Source organism: Medicago sativa, chromosome 4, assembly GCF_051527215.1.
Source record: "Medicago sativa cultivar Bolivia chromosome 4, Bolivia_mono, whole genome shotgun sequence".
Lineage (NCBI taxonomy): Eukaryota > Viridiplantae > Streptophyta > Magnoliopsida > Fabales > Fabaceae > Medicago > Medicago sativa.
Genome location: NC_140752.1, coordinates 84027674 through 84052144, shown reverse-complemented (window position 1 = coordinate 84052144; position 24471 = coordinate 84027674). Strand labels below are relative to the sequence as shown.

General features: G+C 36.9%; 2 protein-coding genes across 3 annotated transcripts; both read right to left on the bottom strand.

The window, feature by feature from the left end:
- Positions 1 to 1331: 1331 nt before the first annotated feature.
- On the bottom strand, positions 1332 to 4138 carry FIO1 (methyltransferase). The gene is made up of 7 exons (XM_085704600.1): positions 3656 to 4138; positions 3135 to 3561; positions 2826 to 3033; positions 2437 to 2544; positions 2234 to 2365; positions 2078 to 2147; positions 1332 to 1693 (listed from the first exon to the last, which is right to left on the bottom strand). The coding sequence occupies exons 1-7, from the start codon at positions 4092 to 4094 to the stop codon at positions 1629 to 1631; spliced, it is 1449 nt and encodes a 482-aa protein (XP_085560726.1). The 5' UTR covers positions 4095 to 4138; the 3' UTR covers positions 1332 to 1628.
- Positions 4139 to 6229: 2091 nt separating this feature from the next.
- On the bottom strand, positions 6230 to 23591 carry LOC146932902 (E3 ubiquitin-protein ligase UPL1-like). 2 transcript variants are annotated; one of them, XM_085704620.1, is made up of 15 exons: positions 23318 to 23591; positions 22258 to 22353; positions 21962 to 22168; positions 13774 to 21699; positions 13374 to 13685; positions 12956 to 13157; positions 12299 to 12857; positions 10983 to 12120; positions 10645 to 10791; positions 9772 to 9852; positions 9360 to 9585; positions 9143 to 9282; positions 7193 to 7299; positions 6917 to 7083; positions 6230 to 6740 (listed from the first exon to the last, which is right to left on the bottom strand). In XM_085704620.1, exons 1-14 carry the CDS (start codon positions 23348 to 23350, stop codon positions 6981 to 6983), a joined length of 11277 nt encoding a protein of 3758 aa, XP_085560746.1. In that variant the 5' UTR covers positions 23351 to 23591; the 3' UTR covers positions 6230 to 6740; positions 6917 to 6980. The 2 variants fall into 2 exon arrangements, with proteins under 2 accessions (XP_085560746.1, XP_085560747.1); XM_085704621.1 differs by having other exon boundaries at positions 6230 to 6737.
- Positions 23592 to 24471: the final 880 nt, after the last annotated feature.

Genomic DNA, 24471 nt, shown 5'->3' with positions numbered 1-24471 from the left:
GTAATAAAAAAATTAAAAATAAATAAATAAAACTTGCCACCACACCTTTCCACAAAGAGCCAACCTGCCAAGCCAAACGTTGGTCAATTATATGTCATTAATCATTATATATGTCGATTGCAAACTTCCAACCATATTTTGGAAATCTCTCACAATGTATCATGTATTTTTTTTTATTGGTATAAATCACAATGTATATGCTGTAATTTAAAACTCTGCTTTACTATTAGAACTAATTTTGACTGTCATTTGTGTTTGTATTAACAAATCATGATTATAATCTATACGTGTAAGGTCAAAACTATTTTAGTTAACTCATATAGTTAATTGGAACAAAACCATATATTGATTAATGAGAAAATTGGTTTACGAATTATTGTTGTATTACCAAAACCATATCGTTCACGTGGTATTTCTTATTCTTGTGTGTCACGGGCAATGGATGGGGGATTGATTAAAATAAATTGGGTTGTGAGTAGATGTTTTGTGGGTTCTTTCTAATGACTGTTCTTTCGAGTGAGACAGTGATGAAGACAGTGTATGTATGAATTGAATTATAAACAATAAAACAGATGTGTCATTAAACAACCTTGTTGTTCACGAGCCATGTTATTTTAACTAAGCTTGATAATTGGTGCGATATATTGTCTTAATCAAGTATTAATATACACAAAAAACATGCTCCCAGCACTTAGTAGCATCATCTCGTACCTGTTTTGAGGAGTGCTACCGGGTGGTCCAGCTTCACAGGCTCCTGTTCTGTTCAACCACAGATATACATGCGCATTCTATATTGATTTTGACAATAATTTAATTCACTACACACGACCAATAACTACAAAAGTCAAATCATGTTGTATCTTATAGACTGTCTTACATAGTAGTTACTAAAATTTTATAATTACTAAACAAAAGCCATTGAAAAAGTTAGAGCTTTACCTTCTTAATGATTCAATATACAATTGCAAATTGGTTAGGAAAAAGTTCATATGTATAATATAAGCAACAAGTACTTAAAAACTAATAATAGTTTTTAGAGGTTGAGAAGGTGTTTTCTCACGACAGAAAGTTACTGTATAATGCAGTCACCACCGCTGATGTTTGGCGGGTGATGAAAACCAGTGAGTGCAGTGGTGGCCGATATCTTGGATGTTATTTTATTGTGATGCGAACAATATTTGAGTGTAGAGGTTACATACTAAATCAAATGCACTGCAAGATTTAATGGCTGATAGTGTTTTCCTTCTGTATATGATCTGTGGACACGAGGTTATTCTTTTGTTTTCTCTTAACACAAAACTAGGCCACAGTCGTAGCAAGTACTAAACATGTTAAGTAGAAAAGGAAGATTAGTTTGACATTTTAAAATTCAACAAGTCCTGTTAAGTACAATTCTCAAACTGAAACTGTTATTATAAGGTTTCGTACTATACAAAACTTCTCAAGGACAAACAATGTCTCCAGAAATCATTGATGCCCTCTATTTCCTTTTTTACACCAACGTATTACTCTGACTTGCTTTCTATAAATATTGACCCCAGAAATGAACACTCGTGAACTTCTCAGCATCTCGTAACAGATCCAGTCACCTTTCCAAATAATAAATCAAATAGTCAAAAACCCTACACTCATCTGGTAAAAAAATTATTCCGTAAGGTTTCTTCTAGTTTTTGGAAAATCGCTGAGAATGCTCCTGCACAGAAAACAGCCCACAACAAAATAGTTAATTCACTCATTCTAGAGGAGGGATTCTTTATTTTGAATTCAAACATTGCAATTATCAACTTATCAATCACAGGGACCAGTCTACAAGGATGACAAAAGAATGGGGAGTCAAAATAAGCATGACCACAAAACAAAAAATTCAGTGAAGTGGTTAGCAAACAGTCAGACCAACAACTTATTCATGCATACAAAACCCATGTTTGAAATATTAATGATTTCACTTAGCCAAGAAGGACATCTCTGGAAACACAGAGAGATAACATATTCCACCAAAGCTATTTCTAGATGGAAACTAAAATGCTACTAAAATTATGAAAAAGACAATTAGGATAAGCAGTTTGGAGAAAAAAACCTGATAACGGGCTATTCCTATCCTGTACTGAACCTTTCACCAACAGTGTCCCAGGGATTTGCTGAAAAACCTGTAGGATGGAATGAAAACAGTAAAGGTCAACGTGAATCTGCAAATCAAAATTATTATTCAAGCTGGCAAAGAGTGCAAGCATACCGATATACGGAGGCCTGATCTATCACAACTTGGTCCATTAGATGTCTTCTCTGTAGGTTGATAATCAATCGATTCATTGATAATGGGTAGTTCATTTAAGATTGAATCACAGTCATCTTTTGTTGCCATAACCTATAAAATTGCAATTATGCTTAGCAGCCATTACAAGGAACTTACATCAGAATCTAATAAACTAGTCTTACATCCACAGTGAAAGAGGAGGTGTTCATTGTGCAGGATAAGCCATGTAAAGAAAAGTAAGACTTGACCCCTTCCAACACATTAATGGCACTATGTTGGCGTTGAAGACCCTGCAAAGTAAATTTGTCTAATGGCATCAATGATAGAGTTTTGGAAAGAGTGTGTTGCTAGCATCATTCAAAATTAAAGGTTCTAAGTCATCATGATTCCTGATATCACCTTAAGCCTTGGTATAGAAAAAAATATAGATTATGTTCTCAACAATTCTATCAAGGGCCGATATCTAAGTACGACATATTCAATGATGTAGGATAAGAGAAAATTTTAAGAACTGAATCATGTGTCGGCATAAACAATACAGTTGCTAGATACTGTAAAATAGATACTAAACCTCAAGCATGAAGGACATGGCATTCTTATTTGGCAAATAAATTGATGACTTCTTCTGTACAAGAGGCAAGAAAGACCAAGCAAGCCCCCATCGGGATGTCCTGCCCTGGACAAATTCAGTTGTCTTTACTACAGTGACTCCAACTTCCCAAAGTTTTGATGTAAGGTACTTGAGATTTGATTTTCTACCTATCATTGAAGTGAACCACCTATGAACACATCGAAATATATGAGCACAAATTTATTACAAGTAAATATCAACACTTAAACATATGAAACAGGAAGTCTATCCATATTAAAAAAGTAATACCTAAAATGTTGCTTCAGTTGAGTACTATCTTCAATAATACGTGTAATGAAGGCTTTCTCGCCGCCAGGGCAAACCATCTCTTCAGAAGTGCCACCGCAAGAAGTTTTGGGATTAAGTCCACCTTCCTCCAAGCTTTCGAAAAATGGCGGATTACACATACAAAAATCAAACTTCTCATCATCCTTGACTACACCAACAAGTATGGGAGGTCCATGATAATTCTTATTCTCACGTAATATCGGCAAAGGCTCTACCTCCGTGTCACACAAATCTATCTTGTCAGTAAGGACTGACTCTTCGTCATGCAAACCTTCCACACAGGAAGTAGTTGCATTGGTTTGAACCCTCCTAATTTCAATCAAATCAGAAATATGCGGATTACTATTAACATTACTCTCCGCCCATTCAATTGCAACATCAGTTACATCTGCATCCAATTACGCAAATTTCAAAAAAAAAAAAAAAATCTAATTTTTTGTTTTATTTTATTTCCACAGCAACCAAGAAAACAACATACATACCTGATCCTACAAAACTCCATCCCAAAAGAGATGCACCAAGAAGTGGATAAATGCAATTAGCTCCGGTTCCTATATCAAATCCTCTGACCTTACCTCCACTTGAAATCGTATTTGGAATGATGCTTAATAAGAGAAGATCCTGTAGCCAATGAATGTAATTAGACCTATTGGGTACAGTTGGGCAGAGTTGGCCATCAGGAATCCACCAGTTGAGAGAATGATCATGACTGAGCAAGACACGAGTGAGTTCACGTGTGGCGTTGAAGTCGGTCCAATCGATTGTGGGATACCCATTATGCGAGTATTGCACAAAAGGTTGGAAGGATGGGTACAAAGAAGCCAAATGGGCAAAGTCGGGTGGATTCTCCGAATACTTGTTGTTGGGGTGAATGGTGGGTCGGTGGTCTTCTCTCTTCCTTTTCTTGTTTTTGCCCCCCATCGCGAGAATTCGTGATTGAACTCGCCAGTTCTCTTCAATTTGATGTTGAAATTGTCCTTGTAACCAACCTTTATGTGGTTGAGGAAGGAAGGTGAACAATTTGTGGGAAGTACACCAAAATTAATATTTTTTTGGTTAAATATATATAATATACAAACTTTTCGTTTTAATTCCTTTAAAAATTTTATTCAACTTTTACTCTTTATTAAATTTTCAATCAATATTTTTGGTTCCTGTTTTTAATTTAATTTTTGTATTTTTTAACGAAATTGTGCGTAAAATATTCTAAAAAAAATAGAATTTTTTTTAACAAAGCACAAATTAAATATGAATTTTTAACTATAAAAAGTATAGAAATTCATATTAAATTCACGTTTTGTTAAAAAAAAAAAAATTTAGAGATTCTTATAATATTATGAATTTTTCAGGAAATTTTTATTCAAAAATATGAATTCTACATATGAGTTTACTTTAAAAGGACCAAAAGTGAAGATGGAAAATTTTTTAGGGACTAAAAGTTGAAGAAAATTTTTAGAGGGACTAAAACGAAAAGTTGACATATTTATAGGAACCAAAAACATATATAACCCTATTTTTTTATTAAAATTTAATTTTGTTCAAAAAATAAAACTAATACTCCCTGGTGAGTCATTTGTTCATTCACATGTATTAAGAAAAATGTATAAGTGAAGAAGAGAGAAAAATAATTTTACGTGTTCTTGTCAAGTATTAATTAGAGTAATTTAATTTTACATCATTGTTAAACGATTTTAGAAAGGAAGCTGATGAGGAACATTGTAAATTTAACATGTTAGCTTAGATGGGGAAAATGGTTGGTTGCAGTTTGATGTGAAGAATTTATTAAAGAAATTCCGATGAAACAAAATTTTGATTTATAGGAAAATTGATAAAGCGAAAGAGATGTTCACTTACCGCCGTTAACATTGTTAGTCTTTGTTGTATGGAAAAAACTAATGTAGTATAAATTAAACAAATTAAATTATATATCTTCATCTTTTTTTAAATAAGGAATCAATATATTAAATTACATATCTTCATCTTTTTTTAAATAAGGAATCAATATAAACTCTGAAATAAAGATAAGGGACCAAAAAATTATTTAAATCATGAATGCTATTGCAGGTAAAACAACTTTTTGTATGATACACAAATTCATTTAGTTGTGAATGTTAAATGTCACCCTTAACTATATGTAAACTACAAGATCTTTTTTTTTTTTTTTTTGGTATAAAAGAGGGAACTACAAGATCTTTTTTACAATGCAAAATGGATATAATTATAATTTACAAGTACGTGAACAACCGAGTTTCGAAGTGTATATGAAATAATTTCATGCATCAAATGTCACATAATTATATTTATATTTCTAAAACTTTAGTTATAGAAAAGATGGAGGGGATCTTGATCCTTGAATAACCGACAACAATGGCAAATGTTAATCTTAACTGTGCAATGAAAAACATGTTCTCTACTGTTTATATTGGTTAATTTCAATTGTTTAAGTTAAATCATATGTTATCAACTGTTATGATCTGACCCAATATATATGTTTCAGTTGTGTGTGTGTCTCTCTCTCTCTTTATATAACCATGTGCACGAGAATAAATTTTTTAATATAAGTAATATATTAACATCTTTTTACTTAAAAAATATCAATATTATTTAAGTATAATATTTAAAATTTTGAACTCAATAGTTAACTTTTTATATGAAAAAAATGAGTCTCTCTGAAAAGAAAAAACATTCTATGTTCTCACATGTGTTAACTTAAAGAGTTTAATCAATATTAATTTTTTTAAACATAATAAATATTAAATTAAATCATTCAACTGTTTTACTCCAAATTCAGAATACCACATTGATTTATAATTCGAGAATTGTGAAGGGAGAAATGTCATGTTATATTGGTCATCAAAATTGTTTGTGATGCTAATTACTTAATGGCACCATCCAGGCCTTGTTGACAAAAGATTCATCCAGAACAAAAACATTTGGTATTTTTATAGAAATAAACCAAATTCACAAATCATAAATAACACATGCAACGCAAAATGATGAATGGAATAATGTTAATAACCTAATCCTTACCAAAAGGGATAATTATTAGAGGACCATTAGAAATAATGAATCAATTTATTGGAATATTATTACGGCTGTATAGCAGAGATGCAACAACTATGTGACTGTGTTACATCATGCCATCACTGGTTCTATGCACTAAATACGCCATCTTTCAAACTCCTCTTTGATGATTGAAGCCATTTCTTTCCGGAGAAAAGCAATTCAAACTGCTCGACTATGTACTCCAGAATATGTACATTATCAATCTTATTGGAAAATTGTAGACCTATGGAAGACTGTTTTGACCCTATAGATTACATATAAATTAATATTGGCACATATTTCAACAGCTCACTACACTATGGAAGCTATCCATTGTCAATTTGAAAGCTCCCAAATCTAGGCATGGCAGAATTATACAAGGAAAAACAAAATTCTAGCCATTTTTACTGCTGGAGCATCAAAATAATATATCACCTGCATCAGAGAATGTCTCAATGTGATGCTATGCTACCAATAGAGCCTACCCTCAACAGAATAACAGCCCGGATGATTTCCCATCTTCTAAACATAAAAAAAATAAAAAGACTAAGCAAGATTAATAAGGAATTTGATCTATAAGGTATTTGAGCAAAATCATAGATTTGTAAGATTAGTCACGACTTATTTAACATATGAACAATTTTTCCAATTAGCCACTTATGTGTGTGTTGGTAAACTAAAGGGATGGGATGTCTAACCTTTAGATGACACATCAGACACGATGGCAGAACTGCTGTACAAAAACATTGCATAAAATACGGGTCAACCAAAACCAAACCCTTCACTAGCCTCATGGATGGCAAGTAACAAGCGGTCTTGAAGTTGTTCCTTCGAGGTATACTCGGGAAGATCTAGTTGGTTGAAGCTGAAGAGCAATTGCACAAGATAATGTATTAGGATGTCTGAGATTCAATGTGTTGTGCTAACGTAGTTTGTAGTAAGTAACCGTAAGAAATAGAAATATAATCACTCACCAAGTATGAGCAGATGGAAGTCGATCAGGAGCTCCGTATGCTTTGTGAATCTGAAACCTTTGAGGACCAGATATGCCTTGCAAGGCTTTAAAACCCTCCAAAGGAACCTGAAACAAATTAGGAAGGCCATAGTTGTTACCAAGTGCATCCAAAAGATATTAAATACTCAACAAGGCTTCTATTTTTACCGAAAACTGAGTTGCATAACTCTCGGATGTGTGTTCTAACAAAAATTAATGAAACAAAAAAGATCTCAAGTATACAACATGGTAGAACATTATGGCATATTTTGATCCATGTAGTCAACCCCACTTAATGGGATAAGACTTGGTTGTTGTTGTTATACGACATGACAACCATTTACCGCGAACTAAATGGTAAATTTCATGCATCTGAGGATATATGCAGCACAAGATCGCATGTATCATTAATGGATTTCATGAGTCATCACATCAAGAACAATGCTAATTTTCTCAGATGCTTTTAGGATTCAAGAAATACTTCAAAGCACGAGAAAACAAAATTTACCCAACCATGGTTAATAAATTGACTAAAAGCACAACTTTTCAATGCGACGAATAAGCATGTATACAAATACAATCACGTGGAAGTTAGCAAACTCCCACATTTTAGCTAATACAAATACCTAAAACTCCTGTCTAGAAGATATTGAACTCATTGACATTTTAGCTAGTTACTTTATTCATTTCAATATAATAAAAATAAATAGGATACAACATTGTTAATCCAAGTGGCCAATCCCACTAATGGAATAAGAATTTTTGTTATTGGTATTGTAAAAAGATGATTCTTGAACAAAATAAAGTTAATGTATATACTCTTGGCATAGTTATTTTTAAGAGTTCCACATTGGAAGAGATAGACCTGAACAAGTGTGTATAAATGCGGGCAGTCATCACCTTACAAGTCTGTTTTGTAAGAGTTGAGTTAGGCCGAACCCTAATTCTAATATGGTAACAGAGCCCATCCAAGATTTGTTGGGCCACCTGCTATCAGGTCACCGCTATCGGGTTACGCTTCAAATGTCGAGTCTTGGGCATTCGGGTTACGCTTCAAATGTCGAGTCTTGGGCATGAGGGGTGAGTGTGTTAAGAGTTCCACATTGGATGAGATAAGGCCTGAATTTGTGTTTATAAGTGGGGGTAGTCATCACTTTACAAGCCGATTTTGTGAGGGTTGAGTTGTGCCCAACCCTAATTTTAATAGTTATTTAGCTGAATAACTCGTTACATGCAAGGATTTTAACAATCCAACCGTCAAACTAAAACTTAAAGTACTTAAGAGTAGATCAATTCCACAATTTTTCATAAATTTTAAAACTATTTCGTACTTCATCAAATAACTTCAACTGAACATACAAACATTTTATAAAAATAAATAATATTTACTATATGACAATTTGTTGATTTTCAAACAGTTTAATTGTTGAAAAACAATTCCTATAGAGAGTTATTAAGTAGAGTTATTAGGCCAACAGTTACGTCTAGAGTAACTTAATCTTCACCTATTTATTTCACTCTTCATTCCAATGCTGTCAAAAACGGACCAGTCGGTTAAATTGGTTGAACCAAAAATTGGTCAGTCTTCCAGTTAATTCGACGACGGTTGATTCATTGTCCTTCAGAAATCGGTTTGACTGCAGTTCAACTGTTTTTTTCTTTAAAAAAAACCTTTTTAAATATATTATTTAATTATTGTCATCTGGTTCAACCGTAGTTGAACCATAACCCGGAAATCACACAAGCTCGATCTCCGGTCTAGTTCTAACAACATTGCTTCATACAATACAATTACAGGGATATGTATCAAATATACTTACATGATTTCAATATAAATCAAATAATTATCAATTAGTAATATTGAGCAAAATTAGTAGCCTATAAAACAGTAAGTAAAATTAGTATGACGTCAAATTTCTGAGAAAATTACCTTTGACGTTCCTGTCACAAATTGCAGTAATCTGGCCATGTCTTCCTTGTTGAAAGATATGACCACCTCCCAAAACCATTGAACAACATTTGATGCCACAGTGTAGCCTGTATACTCTGTGTTTGCCTTCAGATCGTCCACTACAAGGAGAATGGCATTATTCAGATGTTCCATAGAAGATTAAAACATAATTTAACAAATTAAGAAACCAACTCACAGTCAATTTCTGGGAGACCACTTATGAGTAGCTCGAGCTCTTTGTCATTAAAGATCGATATAAGTTCTCGTGGTACCATTTCATTAAAACCTTCTAGAAAGGAATTGATTTGTGGACGGATGGCATTAGTCAGGAGATGTTCAGCAACAAGGTCAACATACTCATGCTTTGTTTCTTCTGTAACCCTTATGTTCCTTCCTCCAGGTTTAAGCTCATAATCGGTGACCTATTTTATCATTCCGGGAGGGATGGAAAAGGATAGTAAGGATAACTCATAAGAATTTATCACGAGTAAATAAATTAGAATCACCTCACAATAAAAAACCAAATTATCGCATTAAGGTTTTCACAAGCTTTTGATGCAAGTTTTCCGTTTAGAGACAAGAAAGACCAAAATAATACGTTCACTTACCTCATTCTTCTCGTAAAGTATGAGTTTTTCTTCATCTGCGTCCATGCTAAATGTCAAGTCAGGAATATCACTCACATCATTCTGGTACATTCGGAAAAAAATAAAATATTAGACAAGAAGCAATACATGCAGAAAATAAGTGCACCCTGACCTCACAAATAAAATTATATGGTCATTTTTCCCACACCATGGAAGAGAGTAACAAGCAGAGCTTATACTGCTTATAGTAATAAATAACTGCTTATGGTGAATAATAGTATCCATACCAGAATGGATGACAGTTTAGGAGTCTCCGATCAATACAGTGATTGTGATATAATTCTATAATATGTGTGAATTTCCATTCAATACAGTGATTGTGATATACTGATATATATGTCTATAATACGTGTGAATTCAAGATAAGTACATATGCTTGGGCTGTACAAAGAGCGGGATAAACAAATGAAACAAACCCATGTTGCCATCACACGCGCACACACACCTCCACCCTTTAAGTAAATCTGCTCCAAAGCTAGCACTCTCTCTCTCTCTCTCTCTCTCTCTCTCTCTCTCCCCACTCACAAACACCTCTCCTCCCTCTCTCTCTCCCCACTTCCAAACACCTCTCCTCCTACACAAATTATATGTTCCATTCCAAGTAAAAGTCCTAATAATTCCTAACATTTATTTTATTTATTTTCTCGTGTTTCCTGTCTACTTAGATAAATCTACAACCTTTCAAAAATAGAGATCTAAGATGGCAGAAAATCATTAAAGCACAGAATGAAAGGTCAATAAAATAGTATAATGCTAAGAATGACTGAGTTCTAGAAGCACACAGTGCCTAAGGTGAAAAGAGACAAGTGATCAATATTGTAAATCAGTACTCACCTCCAACATCCATTTCAAATTCTTATAGTAATCAGGATCAACCGCTTCAATGTCATGGTATGTAACCTTAACACCGAGTATATGTTTATAGAAAGATCGGGTAAAGTAAACATCCAATAGCTGTCCATCAAACAACGCCTTCCCCACCTGCATATAAGATCATAATGACAACTTTCAAAGAACAACCAAACCTGAAAACACAAGATGTAATACAACCGCAAGAGGTTGCTTTCATTATATTTCTAAATCTACCCCAATTTTTATTTTATTTTTTTCAAGTAGGGGGAATATCTATTTTGTCCCCGAATACAAACAACCCTTATAGTTAAAGTGCATACCACTCGGCCCACAAACTTGAAGTATGAAAGGTGTTCAGTCTGGTAAACAGAGTTAGGGTTTGGTTGGAAAGTTGCATTGTTCCCCACTGTTGTGAAAAGTAAAGCACCCTTGTCAAAAATGACCCTTGACAGTAGCTGATACCATTCTCTGGTCAGGCCACCAGCATCAATACCCTCTTCACCTTGAAATTGCACATTCAATCGGCCCTTGAGATCCTGAGTAGGACGCATCCTTAATTGATTATATGAGTCCTCCAAAATGTAAGCCCGCCTTACACTTATACGCAGCGGCCCGGACAATTGGTGGTCATGTTGTTGCCTGATTCTTGAGCGAAAATAGGCTCTCTTGTTATCAAAGTCGATCAATCTTGGTGCATTAAGCATCATGGACAGAGATTTCTCCAACAAACCAGGATTCTGCCTAATGAAAGCATTTGCAAGCCGGCGATGCTTCTCAGCAAACCTTGTAAATGTAACAGCACCATCCAGCTTTCGCTGTGAATCTCCACAAAATTTTCCGCTCACTGAAGCTGAACAACCAGCAGACTCCTTGACTTCTCTAGCAGTTGCATTGATATGGTCTTGCTGCATGATAGATTCGTTTGATTGTAGCTTTTCACACAAAACAAAGAAAGCCTCAATGAAAGGCAAGAGTCTCTGTGTCCCGGGAGGAAGAGGCGGTGAGGTCGAGGAACCGTGCAAATTCTCAGCAACATTTATGTTTGACATGTTAGGACAGATAGAGCTCTGGCCAAGTTGCATCTCAGCTGCACTGATGCAGTTACTCAGTTCTTGCCACAGTGGCTCGAGTGCAGTATTCAAATTCCAAATAATTGCTTTGTCGTCATGCTGATCTATATCTGAATCACTTTTCATATCCATACTACCTGAAGTATTAAGTGAAATGAGGGAACTTAGAGATTGAAGCACTCGTAGAATTGCTGCACCAGCCATAGAACCAGCACTCAAGCCAAGCATATTTGTTTGCTGTAGGGTAACAAGCTCACTGACAGCTGAACCTGTCAATGCATGAGATGATTCCGAAAGCTCTAAAATAAAGAACTTCCTATGAGAGGGAACAATGATGGCCAACTTATTCAGCACTTCACCAGCAAGCTTGTACATTTTATCCGGAAGCCTAAAAAATGTAAGATTAGTCACTTTTTTAGTTCACAACTGAAAAGGTTACAAAAATGCTGACAGGGAAATGAAACTTAACGAGTAAGACAGTACTAAGACAATTTTCAAACCACTTGTTCATGATTAACATACTTAACAAAAAGAATGGAGAAATATGAGCATGCTAAAAACAGTACCCTTCACGACCAAGAAGACTGCACACATTCCGCAAATCAGATTGGGGCAACTGCAAGAAGATATTGTACATATCATCATTCTTTTTCACATTGGAATGACATGGTTTTGTATGATCATGCTTATCTAGTTGATTAGAATCTAACTCCACTAAAGGAGGGTCCTTCTCAGCTTCATCAACAGACAAATTTTGGGTATCTGCTATTGCTTTTTCAGATTGAGATTGACTTTCTAATTTTGCTGCAGCAGTATCAACTACAACTTGAATCAGACCCATGACCTGCTCTAGATGAGCAGTGCTACGTAAAAATAAGGGTTTATTCAAGAGCTTCAAAAAGAAAACAAGGGGAACAGCCTCGGCAAGGGTTTCGGAGGATTTTGGTGAAGGCCCCTCTTCAATAACCTTTTCCTTCCCTTTCCCATTCATATGTGTCATAGATGAATTTGAAGAATCTGCAATTGATTGGTCAAAGTGAAACAACATTTTTGCAACAGCGGAATGATTTGTGGCCAAGTAAGTCAGAATCTCAAGAACTCGGCGGAACACTAGGGGAGGAAGACCTGCAATGAGAAATGAAAAGAGAGATCACCATGCAATAAACTATAATTTTGAGATAAATATATAAAAATTATGTTCAGCAATAAGCGAAAACAATTACCATCCCACAACTGAGATCGGCCATATACTGTATTTGAATGACAACAATAAAGCCTCTGGGAATTCAATGTCACTGCTCTTCTTCCAGAACCTTCAGCTTCCGGTTTAATCATATCAAGCAAAAGATAAATAAGAATGGCCCTTGTTACACTATGTGCACATAAGTTTAAAAGGAGTCTCTGCAGAATGCCTTTTCCAAGTGGCTGACATAATGATCCAAAAACAGAGAAAGTTATTATAATCAGAAAGATACCAAGATACCCGTTTCAATGAAATGTATATGTACGATAACACACTGTGAACCTTATTACATAAAAATCTACATAGCATGCAATGTCCAAAACAATTAGGAAAATGTTCACACCTAGCAAGAAAGGCTTGTTAACGACGACTATTGTCATGAGAAGAACCAAACTTACTTGAGCCAAACGTAGAAGCCGGATCAAAGCTTGTAATGCATTTTCATTTAGTAGTGGCTCACCTTCAATCTCCTTCGCCTTCAAGGTATCCGTTAGAGCAGACCTCCTGTCTATCGTAACACCAACACCCCGATCCATCACAGTCCTCCGAACAAATCCCAGGCCATTTCTTCTATTGCTAAGCCTGTGACTGCTCCCAAAAAGGCTGCGAGCTTGATAATGACTCATTGCTCGGTCCCTCAATATTTGAGCTTCAGCAAGCAACGTAGACGGCAGAGCTGACAAAACTGCTTCAGAAGAAGTTAAAAGCACCTAGTATAGAGCAAAGTATAAGCCTTATAATCATGTCATATTTCCACTAAATAGAAATCAGTCAATAACGGAAAAGTAAAATTTAAACCTCTTCACGCAAATCAGCAGGAAAAGTAGCAATTATAGATGCATTATCCATGTCAACTGGTTGTCCTTCAGCCTGCTGAGCAACCCTTTGAGCTCTTTGTTGGGCCAAAACCTCTGCCTGAATCTCTGGAGGAAGAGCAGCTAAAAACTCCGGATCAATATCTTCTCCAGAAGGTGGTGCATAAACGGGAGGTTGAATAGATTGAGCTTGTTGGGATGCCAAAACTTCTGCACGTAGATCTTCGGGAAGAGCCTCCAAAAATGTAGGGTCAATCGTACTAGTACCAGAAGCTTCATTATTTGCACTAGTTTGGTCAGCCTGAGTATCATCTGGAGCAACCTCTGTGTTCTGAGTTGATAACAACTCATCCCTCCTGTCTTCAAAAACTATTGGTTGCTCGGACTGATTTCCTTCAGCGTCAATACAACCCATATCAACATCAACACTGGCATATATTGATGATGCAGGGCAATCACTTGGATTAGAAGTCTCAAAACCAGAGCCTGGTAACTCAAGATTAGTAGGCTGCCTGTCAACATTTGATGTTCCATTACAAACCATTGGTGCAATTGCCACGTTTTGGTTGTTAGTAAGTACATCAGCACCAGACTGAATAGATGAGTTCACGAATTCCTGGGGTATTGCTACATTATCTCTAGGAGTGACATTTATTTCATTTACAGTGCAATCAAGACCATTTGGCATGATGTCCGGTGAAAGTGGTTGAACAGACATAGGCTCATTAGTTTGCAGACCTTCACCTGTATCTTGAACACTGGAGCCTACATTTATCTCTTCCTCACAAGGAGCACCTTCAACTGAAAGGTTTATTTGCTGAGTTACATTTTCATGCTCTTGACCTGCAAACTGCTGACAGGTAGAGTCAGCCCCAACATTCAATGATGGATCATCGTGTGATGGAAGAGCATCTGACTGCTTCTCATGTTCTTCGGAATTATGTACTTGTCGTATAGTAGGACTGCTTGCGGGAGCAATGGTGCCCATCTGAGCTAAAAATTGTCCCTCCACTGCTTGTGCAATGGCAGCCGCTTGAGCACCTCCTTGTGGTTGACCATCATCTGTCCATCTACCATTACCTAACACTCTTCTACCAGGTAGGTGCAATGAGCCCATACCCAGAGAATAATCTGTCAGAGGTGGTGGTGCTACACTGCCAAGATGGTCCCCAAACAGATTACTTGGTGTGTGATCATGTGGGAGAGTAGGTGCATCAAACATGTAGAAATGGGCCACATCAAGATTCCCAGATGACGGGGTTTCTGAATCCCGGGATGCAGAATTACCACCAGATGACCACATAGAGACAAAATCGCCAGATTGTGGTGGCCTTACAAAAAGAGGATGTTGAAAACCATTTATTTCAGAAGCAGGCCTCTCGAAGGAAGACCTACCTGTCTGGCGACGACGTTCAAAACTCTGAAGACGAAAAAGGTCATCCACATTAACCCCTTCAAAAGGTTCAGCAGACACATCTATAAGGCCACCAGCTGTTCCATGTTGCCCAAGTATCTGCAAGTGATCCAATCCATCTAGAGCTTCCCTCCATCTCACCTCTATGACGCGATTCTCATGAAAATCATCGTCGTCTTCAATCATCTCATTATTGTATTCATCCCCCGTGTCAGCGTCATCATGATCGTCCGCATCAGTATCAGCCATAGACATCATGCCCCCACCACCTTCTGCTATATCCCCGTCTTCATCCTCTCCATCATCATCATCATCATCTTCATCATCATCACCGTCATCACGATCATCACCCATACCATCATCTTCATCACCCATGTCATCATCTACCCTATTCTCAACATGAAAAGCCATCTCAATTTGCTCAGGGTTGTGCAAGACACCACCTTCATCCAGCTCTTCACGCATAAAGTCCATTCCTACTACTGGTGGATTTTGGGCTAGTACCTCCTCCTCTTCTACTCTCATATCCTGTTCCCCTGACTGATTTGGATTGTCAGCATGATGATCACTTTGAGAGGTTCTTTGGTGATGTGCATTATCTATTGTTTCTCTTAGTGCTTCTTGACTGCTCGCATTCTGATCATGGGCCTCAGTTTCAACTACAGAAGGTGCTGCCATTTGATCATCAGGTCTTTCATTCAAGCTGGTAGATGTTCTCTTTTCAGTCCCATCAGATTTAAAGGTTCGCTCACTAGCATTAGCAGCCCTTGAAAGACATTCTAAACCTTTTAGGACAAGAGTCGCAAATTTGGGTGCATCAGGATGATCCAAATCAACCACCTGCAGGATGCTAGTTAAACATTTGATTATTCCACCATCGATCAAGCTTTTAGCAATATCAGGTGAATACCCAGAACCAGGTAGGCTACCAGATGACGAATTTTTCGACAAAATAGAATATACAAGATCAACAAAAGTAAAAAGCCTTTTATCTGGGGATAAGCTGCTTTTCAAAGAATTGCTCTCAAAATTTGAAAGGGACGTCATTTCTTTAACAAGTTCATTTGTCACTCGCTTACGACCTTCACCAGACCGACCACACAAAACTACCAGGAACCATGAAGCCTTTTCAGACAGCTTGCCTCTCCAATCATCAGTTCCTGCAGATTCGTTAACAGAAAACGGTAGCAACCGATGTAATACATGATGGATAATGCCATTATTCCCAGATGGTTGATTAGATCCACGGAATTGACACATTTCAGAGTCGCGTCTGAGTATGACACCAACTGCATGTCCATACATTAGAAGAATGTCACTCAATAACTTAAGGACAAAAGTCACCTTCACCAATTCTGCAGACTTTTCAGACTCGGGCTTTAATATCACTGTCTCTTCAACCTTCGATTTTCCTTTCACCTTCATAGTAGGTTCATCAATATCCATAAAATTAGAGTCACACTTAGAATCTCCCTGGCCTTCCATTGGTGGGTACTTCAGCACAATCTCAAGAAGCTGATCAATTACTTGAGTGAGATTTACAGGAACCTTTTTGTGGCTTTTCAGACATTTTCCTGATCCATCATGCGACTTGCTTTCAGATATTCGGAGACATTCATTCGTAACCTCAGTGCTCGATGATTTAGATTTTTCCTTTTCTTTCTCCTTCGATAACACAACTATTGTCCTTCCCCCAGATGTCTCTAATTGACAAACTGCAGCTGCAGCTTTCATGAAAACAATAGGATCTCTAGATATAACAGGTGCCAAAGAAGTCAAAAATGATCGGGGAGAAACACGCCCTGAATGGCGATTCCCACTTAAAGTTTGTCGTATCTCCAACTCCATAGCTGATTGCAGTGTTTGAGGATCTTCAAGAAGATGCCTTACTATAGCCGATACAACAGTGTCATACCCAGGGAAAAAAGATTTCCTTGGAAGACTAAAAAGAGCAGTCAGACCTCCATTTTCAATGAACTTCATAGCCAAAGCATGTGTTTTTGTCAACCGAGCACATAACTGTAGAACAGCCTGCATGACCACAGCAGGGACATGCTGTTTTATCAAATCACATGTAATATCCAACAACTTGTGACTTTCATCAATAGTTGCAAAGCCAGTAGGTTTCCCCAATACATTTTCAAAATCCGTGCCAGGTTCTTTTTCCCTACCATCTATTTTCTTTTCTTCCTGCGCAACTGTATCAGTAAATTGCAGGGAACCATGCTCCCCAGATGAATCAGGCATGGAGCCAGTTCGGGTTCCTGCTTCAATATTTTCAGTCTTTGGCCTTGACTGCAGCATTTGATCCAATATAAGTAGTAAAGCACTAATGCATTTAGAGACTGGTAGTTCTTTCCCCATCTCAGGTTTGCCTTTCAAGTTTGTCAAGATATCTATGATGGTAGATATAATTCCATTCTGAGCTGCAACTTCCCTTGTACTGCCATCCTCGAACAGAAGTAATGTTATAACATGTGCTAACATGCCTAATGCACAGTTTTCGGTGGAGAAGTCCAATGGACAAAGTTTTAGCTGCTGCAGAAGATAAGATATTACTTTTGGACGATCTTCACCTTTGTTCTGGTTGCAAAGTGTTACGAGCAAATCTGACAGCTGAAAGGCCACTGAATCACTACTCTGAAACAGCTTCACAGATGCAGCAAGTATATCATCAACTGGAGGTTTCTTCATGTGTCCCTCTTCAATTGGAACATCAACAGTCTTTTCAACATTGTCAACTTTAGTAGTTTCAGAACTACTTCCTAGGGAAAGAGCAAGCGCTCGTGCAAGTTCATCATCCTCCTGAATAGGATCATCAGCATGACTGAACAGCCACTCCATAGCCATTTCAACACTATTTGTTTCAACTCTCATCAATGCTTCTTCAGCCCTAGCCCTTGAAAAACCCATCTCAACAATAGTAGCAATGGTTGCCTCATCAGGTGGAGGGGGAATAAAACGTTGGTTTGTGCTTCCCGAAATGTTATTTCGAATTCTCTTCACATCTCCAACACCAGAATATACATGTGTAACAAGTGAAATAATTGATGTAATGAAACCAGGACTACAACTATAGAACATGGGATGATTCCAGATTGGTAGGATTACATCCAGAACCTGAGATTGCAGCATGCGCACAAAAACTTCTGGATCTCTTGGAACTGGAAAGAGCCCAATTGAGAGACCAACAGCAACTGGTTGAACAAGAAGCTCTGTCTGAGATGCTGACGTTTGGGACAAAAGCAGAGAAGAGTTTACAAAGTACTCAAGCAAGCGACAATAGCTTTGTAATGTATAAAGTAGCCATGTGTAATGGGACATGTTGGCTCCTACTCCTTTCTTTCCCAGATCAATATCTGATGATGGATAAGTGTATGGAAGAGTCCATAGCAACTGACTAGTAGCTTCATATGTTGTCAGTAGCTCTTTAAATGTTCCGTGTACATAAAAGTTATTAACCATGGCAGTGTAACAACTTCTACGCCTGTTGTCAAATGTGAGAGCTGCAATATCATCCACAACCTTCCCAAGATATCGACATTTTACAGAAAGTGAAGTTTCAAGTCCAGCACAAGTAGAATGTCCAGAAAAACTAAGGGCCTCAAGAAAGTTTGTAGCTAAAACAGTTCCAAGGGCCTTTGAAGCTGTGCTAAGTGATCCTGAGTCAGCTCGCCGACGAGGTGAAGTGAATCCCTTCACAAGAGCAGTGAAGAAAGATCGCATTGTTGAAGCCAGCTTGTTAAGAATTTCTAAGGCAAGAACGTCGGGGCTTTTCTTTTTCAAATCTTGGGATGAAGAAGCCTCCAGTTCACAAGGAGATGCTTCGGAATCAATGTTTAAAGCTTCCAAGCGACGAGCAGTCCTTCCACCTCGCATGCGAGCTATCCCTTGCCGAGTACGGCGGTGCAAACCTTCTTCAGAACGAACTACAGAAACAAAATCACGCCCTCCACTCCACAAGGGACGTGAACCAGTCCTACCAAAAACTGGATTTGTGTATCTAACGGTCTGCATATTTGTGTCATCGTCACTCTCTCTTTCAAAAACAGTAGATGACGGTGCTTGTGAAATAACAGGTTCTTGATCATTATTCTTCTTTTCGTCTGTCTTGGAGTCGTCACACAAAGATATTTGCCAAATTATTTCTTTGTATGTTCTCCCAATATCTTTTAATACATCAGCATCAGATGTGCTTAGTTCAGAGACCACAGCAGTTGTTCCTTTCAACAAAAACACAGAGAGAGCCAGGATACCTTCAAGACTTGAGAGGTACTTCAACACCTTTGACTGCTTTGCGGATTCAACTAGAGCAAGTTGAGTCCCCCCAACGGAATCTAAAACCTCATTGGTAGATTTAAGATGTTCCCTTAAGAACGAGCATAAAGCTCGGGCAAGAGAAACATAATGCTGTGGAGAAAAGTTTTTGAAGGCAGCGGAGATGCTCTGCCCCACAGAAACAGAAGGCGGCATTAAAGGCAGAGTAAATAACTGGAGAATAGCTTCAATTCCCTTTTTCTCAACAAATATTCGACAAGTGTCGGCATTCTGAAGAACTGTCTCAAGCAGACGAGCAACATTGTTCACACAATCTGGAAGAAAAGACTCAATATTCGTTGTTGATGCATCAGGAGATGGCTCATCGATCTGCTCAGTATCATCTGGCTTTGATGACTCCTTACGATCAGGCAAGATCAAATTCTTGTCCACGCCATCCATTTCCATAGGAGCAGAGGTTGAGGAACAAGGATCATGACAAAAAGATGAGGAATCTATGGCAGAACCAATTTTTGAGATGGTTTCCAGAATCTCAACTAACATATCCACTCCAGGCCCACGTAACGAAGCAGCGTGGCGCATTAATTCATCTAGTCCGCTGGATAAAGATGCAAGTGTTTCCCCTGTAAGAGCACGCAAATATGTTCTGGAAGTAAACACTTTCACAAAACACCTCAAAGAATTTCTATCTTTCACAGCCTGAAGGCCGTTACTGTTTAAGCATAAAGCATCCAAACACTGGGGGATGCATGTAATGGCTTCAGAAGAGTTGAGAACATCATCAATTATAGCATCCAAAAAGGCAGATGGAAGTCCAGCTGCGTCTAAAACGGGGAAACAAGTAGGATCTTTTTGTATTAAATCACTCAGGACAGTAGCAGCAAGCGAGAAAACTCCACCACCAAAATCTTTTGCTCGCCTGAAAATTATACATAAGCACTGAGGCAGCACATTCTCTTCAGATCCATATATACGAGTAGTATTTCCAGGGGCATAGGTTCCAAGGGATATAGCACGCAATAAAGCTTTCATCAGCAATCTCCGGTGATAAGAAATTAAAGGTTCAGTGTACAATGGCTGCATGTCATCTAGCCAAACTGAAGAACCTCCAACCATATGTGCACTTCTACTAGACTCAGAATTTTCATCTGGCTGCTTTCCACCATTTTCAACATGGGAGACTTCAATCTTCAATCGAGAGATGGTATCATCTAAACCACCCAAATCTCTGAACAATGCAGCAGCTGGATTACTGTAATCCATAAAAGCTTCTAAAATGCGCACAGCTTTTTCAACCAGATGCAAGTGCTGTGGATTTATATCTTTCAGTAGAGGTAGAAGAGTAGGAATGAATCCTGCTTCACGCATGGCAGAACATCCTGACGATGACGAAACCAACACAGTTACAAGAGATAAAAGAGCCTCAACAAAATGAACTGACCATTTTGATGTATCAATAATAACAAAGTCGATGGATTTTTGCATCAGGCTAGACAAAATGCCACGGTGCCCTCCAGATGTAAGAGCAGTCAATACTGAAGGTTGACGGGAACGATCTTGGCAAAGAGCAGTTAATGAATGCAAACACAAAACCCGAATTTTTTCCAAAACTGCATCTTCGTAGCTCAGTAGCGAGACCAATTCATTGATAAATCCAGGCTCAGCATTGAAGAACGAAACCAGGTCATCGGCCCCACACGCTTGAATCAGAACTATGAAAGCATACAAGCGAATGCATGTGTATTGCTGTCTAGAACTGAAAGAGCCAAAAGCCCTAGCAAACCGCAATCTTGTCAACAAAGAAAATCTTAAACTGGAAGGTACTTTATATTCTGTAACCAACTTGTGCAAAAGTCCAAGATCAGTTTCCACACATTTGTGGACGTCACTCAAGTGAATGATTTGCAACCCTTCAACCAGGGGTTCAGCCCCTTTGATGTCACTTTCTGACTTATTTACTGCATAAAACTCAAAATGGAGGGCACAGCCCAATTCATGTGCGATAGGGTCGCAACCATTAGGCACAGCTGATGCAATTAGTCCAAGTCCCTCTTCCTTTCCACCCCATCCTTGTGCAAGAACAGACAATTTTGAATTCAAAGAAGTGTCTCTTATGGAGTACTTTCCAATTGTTTTCTTCAAAAAAGTAGCCAAAGTGTCCAGGGTAGCCTCAACCACATCCGGATCGGTAGAAGCAAGCAGTGATGAAAGATGTTGCTGCAGATTCAGCGAAACCATTTTAAGTGTCAATGTTGATCACAAAAGGATAAATAAGCAAAATATACAAACCTAACAGAAACACAGTTTATTTAAACTATAAAATTAATGGAAACATAAAATATTCCAAGTCACCAAAAAACAAAGAAAAGGAAAAATTAGACAAACACACCCACATACATAAAGGCGTCAAAATATTCTTAGCTCTCATCTTATTAAGCTGACCAGGTGGAAAAAGATGATTGTAGGAAAGTTGGCATACCTCATATGAACTGTAGAAATGCTTATTTGTGCAATTATCCAAAATTATTCTAATGACACGAAGAATTTGAAGAACGGCTTCTCTTGGGAAAGGAGGATCTGAGTCTAGAAAATTGTCATCAATTTGCAGATCTTTTCTTGGTTTTATATACTTCTCAAAGAATGAATCAAAATGATTAAAAAGATCAACCCAGTGATGAAAGTCTCCCTGTTCAGAGAAAAGAAATACCAATGAATCAAACACATCCAAAAAATATATGAATTGCTAATGTAAAAAGAAAAGGGCCATAGAGCCACCTTATCAAACTCCCATGTGAAGTCTTTTAAAGGTTCTTGTATGTTCTCAAGTGGAACTGCAGCTACACAGTTGATGAAGCATCTAATTTTTTGAGGCTGCAACAGATCACACAAAGATTGATCGATCAGCTAAAATCTCTTATATCGTGGTAGCATTAAGATATCCATAAAAATACACAACTGGTCAAGATAAAGAGCAAACAACTAATTAAATCGCACGCAAATTAAAAGACGAAAAAGAAGATAATACAATGAATTAAGCTAGTAAACATCTACAAACAACTGAAACAGATTTCCAGCTGACAATACAACTAATGCTTAATGTTCTACAATATTGAAATGCAAAATTACGTGAAGAAAACTCATTCAATGTTGAGTGCTAGGTACCGAAGTAAACCTCTGCTTAAATTTTTAATTCACTGGTAAATGATGAATATTACGTTGTCAATGAGTTTTGGTCAATATCAAGAGATAAAATAAAGTACTACTACAATAATAACATGCATCAACAATATCCAAGCCTGACTCCAATGCAACACCTAAGAAGCACAAACTCCGACACAAACACCACAGGACACAGACACGTTGACAATGTTAATGTAAAAAACATGACACCGATACATATATATTTATTTCTTATAATTAATAATGAAATATGAACATTAATTATAAAAAAAAACTAAATTTGAGAATCAAATATATGTGTGTGTGGGGGCGGGCGCATGATGCAACAGAAAATACACCTTAAACCCTGAAATACACCATACAAACTTCATTCTGTGTCCCTAATTCTCGATTCAATTACCTCTAATTTCAATGCAAAAGAAAATAATAGAAAAACTTCCATTAATCCGTGCAACAGAAGGAACAAGAGCATGATCACACCAATTGGCAATTGATCACTATATTACAACTTAATTAACAATGAAAATCACAATTCGACAACAATTACAACTTGCAAACCCCCAATAAAACATAAACCCCAATAATAAAAAAACTGAATTTTGAATAAAACGGGTAAAAATTGAAAATTTGATCGATGAAGAAGAGAAAAACTAACCACTTCGAGTGCGCGCTTTCTCTTTAACTTCATTGGGGAAGTGCGGGCATAGCAGGAATCAGAAATGAGAAAGTTTGATCAATTCCCAAAAGCTATAATCGAGAATTGATCCTTCGATCAAATTGATAGAAGGAAGGAATAATCAGAGTTTCGGAAGAGAATGAGAAGATTGGTTTATCGATGAAGTAAAAGTAGAGAGAGAAAGTAGTGAGAGAAAGAGAGAGAAGAATGAAGAAAAACCCAACTGAAGAAAAGAAGAGAAAAACAAGTACACGGAGAAGAGAAGTGAATGAGTACTTGTGTGGTATATATAACTTTTGTGGTATATATAACTTTTTCACTTTCAAACCCCAATTAAAAGAAAAGTATAATTTATTATTTTGTTGCGTCAATTAACGAATATAACGACTCGTATATTTTCATTTTTTTAATGAAACTCGAATATTTACATATTGGTTGATTAGCGTAATAATATATTATTTGATGCATGTGTAAAATAATTGCATACCGACTTACTATCTATGTTACGTCGAATATTTCATTTCATTTCATTCTTAATTGTCGTCATAATACAAGATGACATATGATCATGAAATTATAAACAAAGTACGATAATGTCGCTTTGACTAAAATATAAACAACATTATTTGTTTATCTCAAATGAAACTTATATTAAAGTTTCGTATAGAACTAAGTGAAGTTTTACAAAAATTTAAAAGGTTTTGTTAACGAGTGTTCTAAGAGCATTGTTTAAAGATTTCATTAAAAGAAATTTTGTCTTAAAAATATAAACTGTTACTTTATCAATGCAATAATTACATAATTTTTTAATATAACTATACTACTTTTACTAGTACTTGTTATTATTCTCCTTGCAACACCGAAAGTAGACTTGGCATTGAATTTAATTTGGATGCTATCAACTGCTTGTCAAATTCAATTTACATTTGTGATGAGTATGTCCTATCAAGCCAAGTGATTATCTCCTTTAAGCACATGTTCTTCTTCTCGAGGTTGTGGTAACCCTCTATACAAAGAAGTTTTTGCCGCATCGACGTAGTACTTTAGTGTAACGCCCTACTTTTATTATTTATTATTTTATTAAGATTAGATGTTTTTTTATAATTTAGTCGACTTATTTTGATGATTGATAT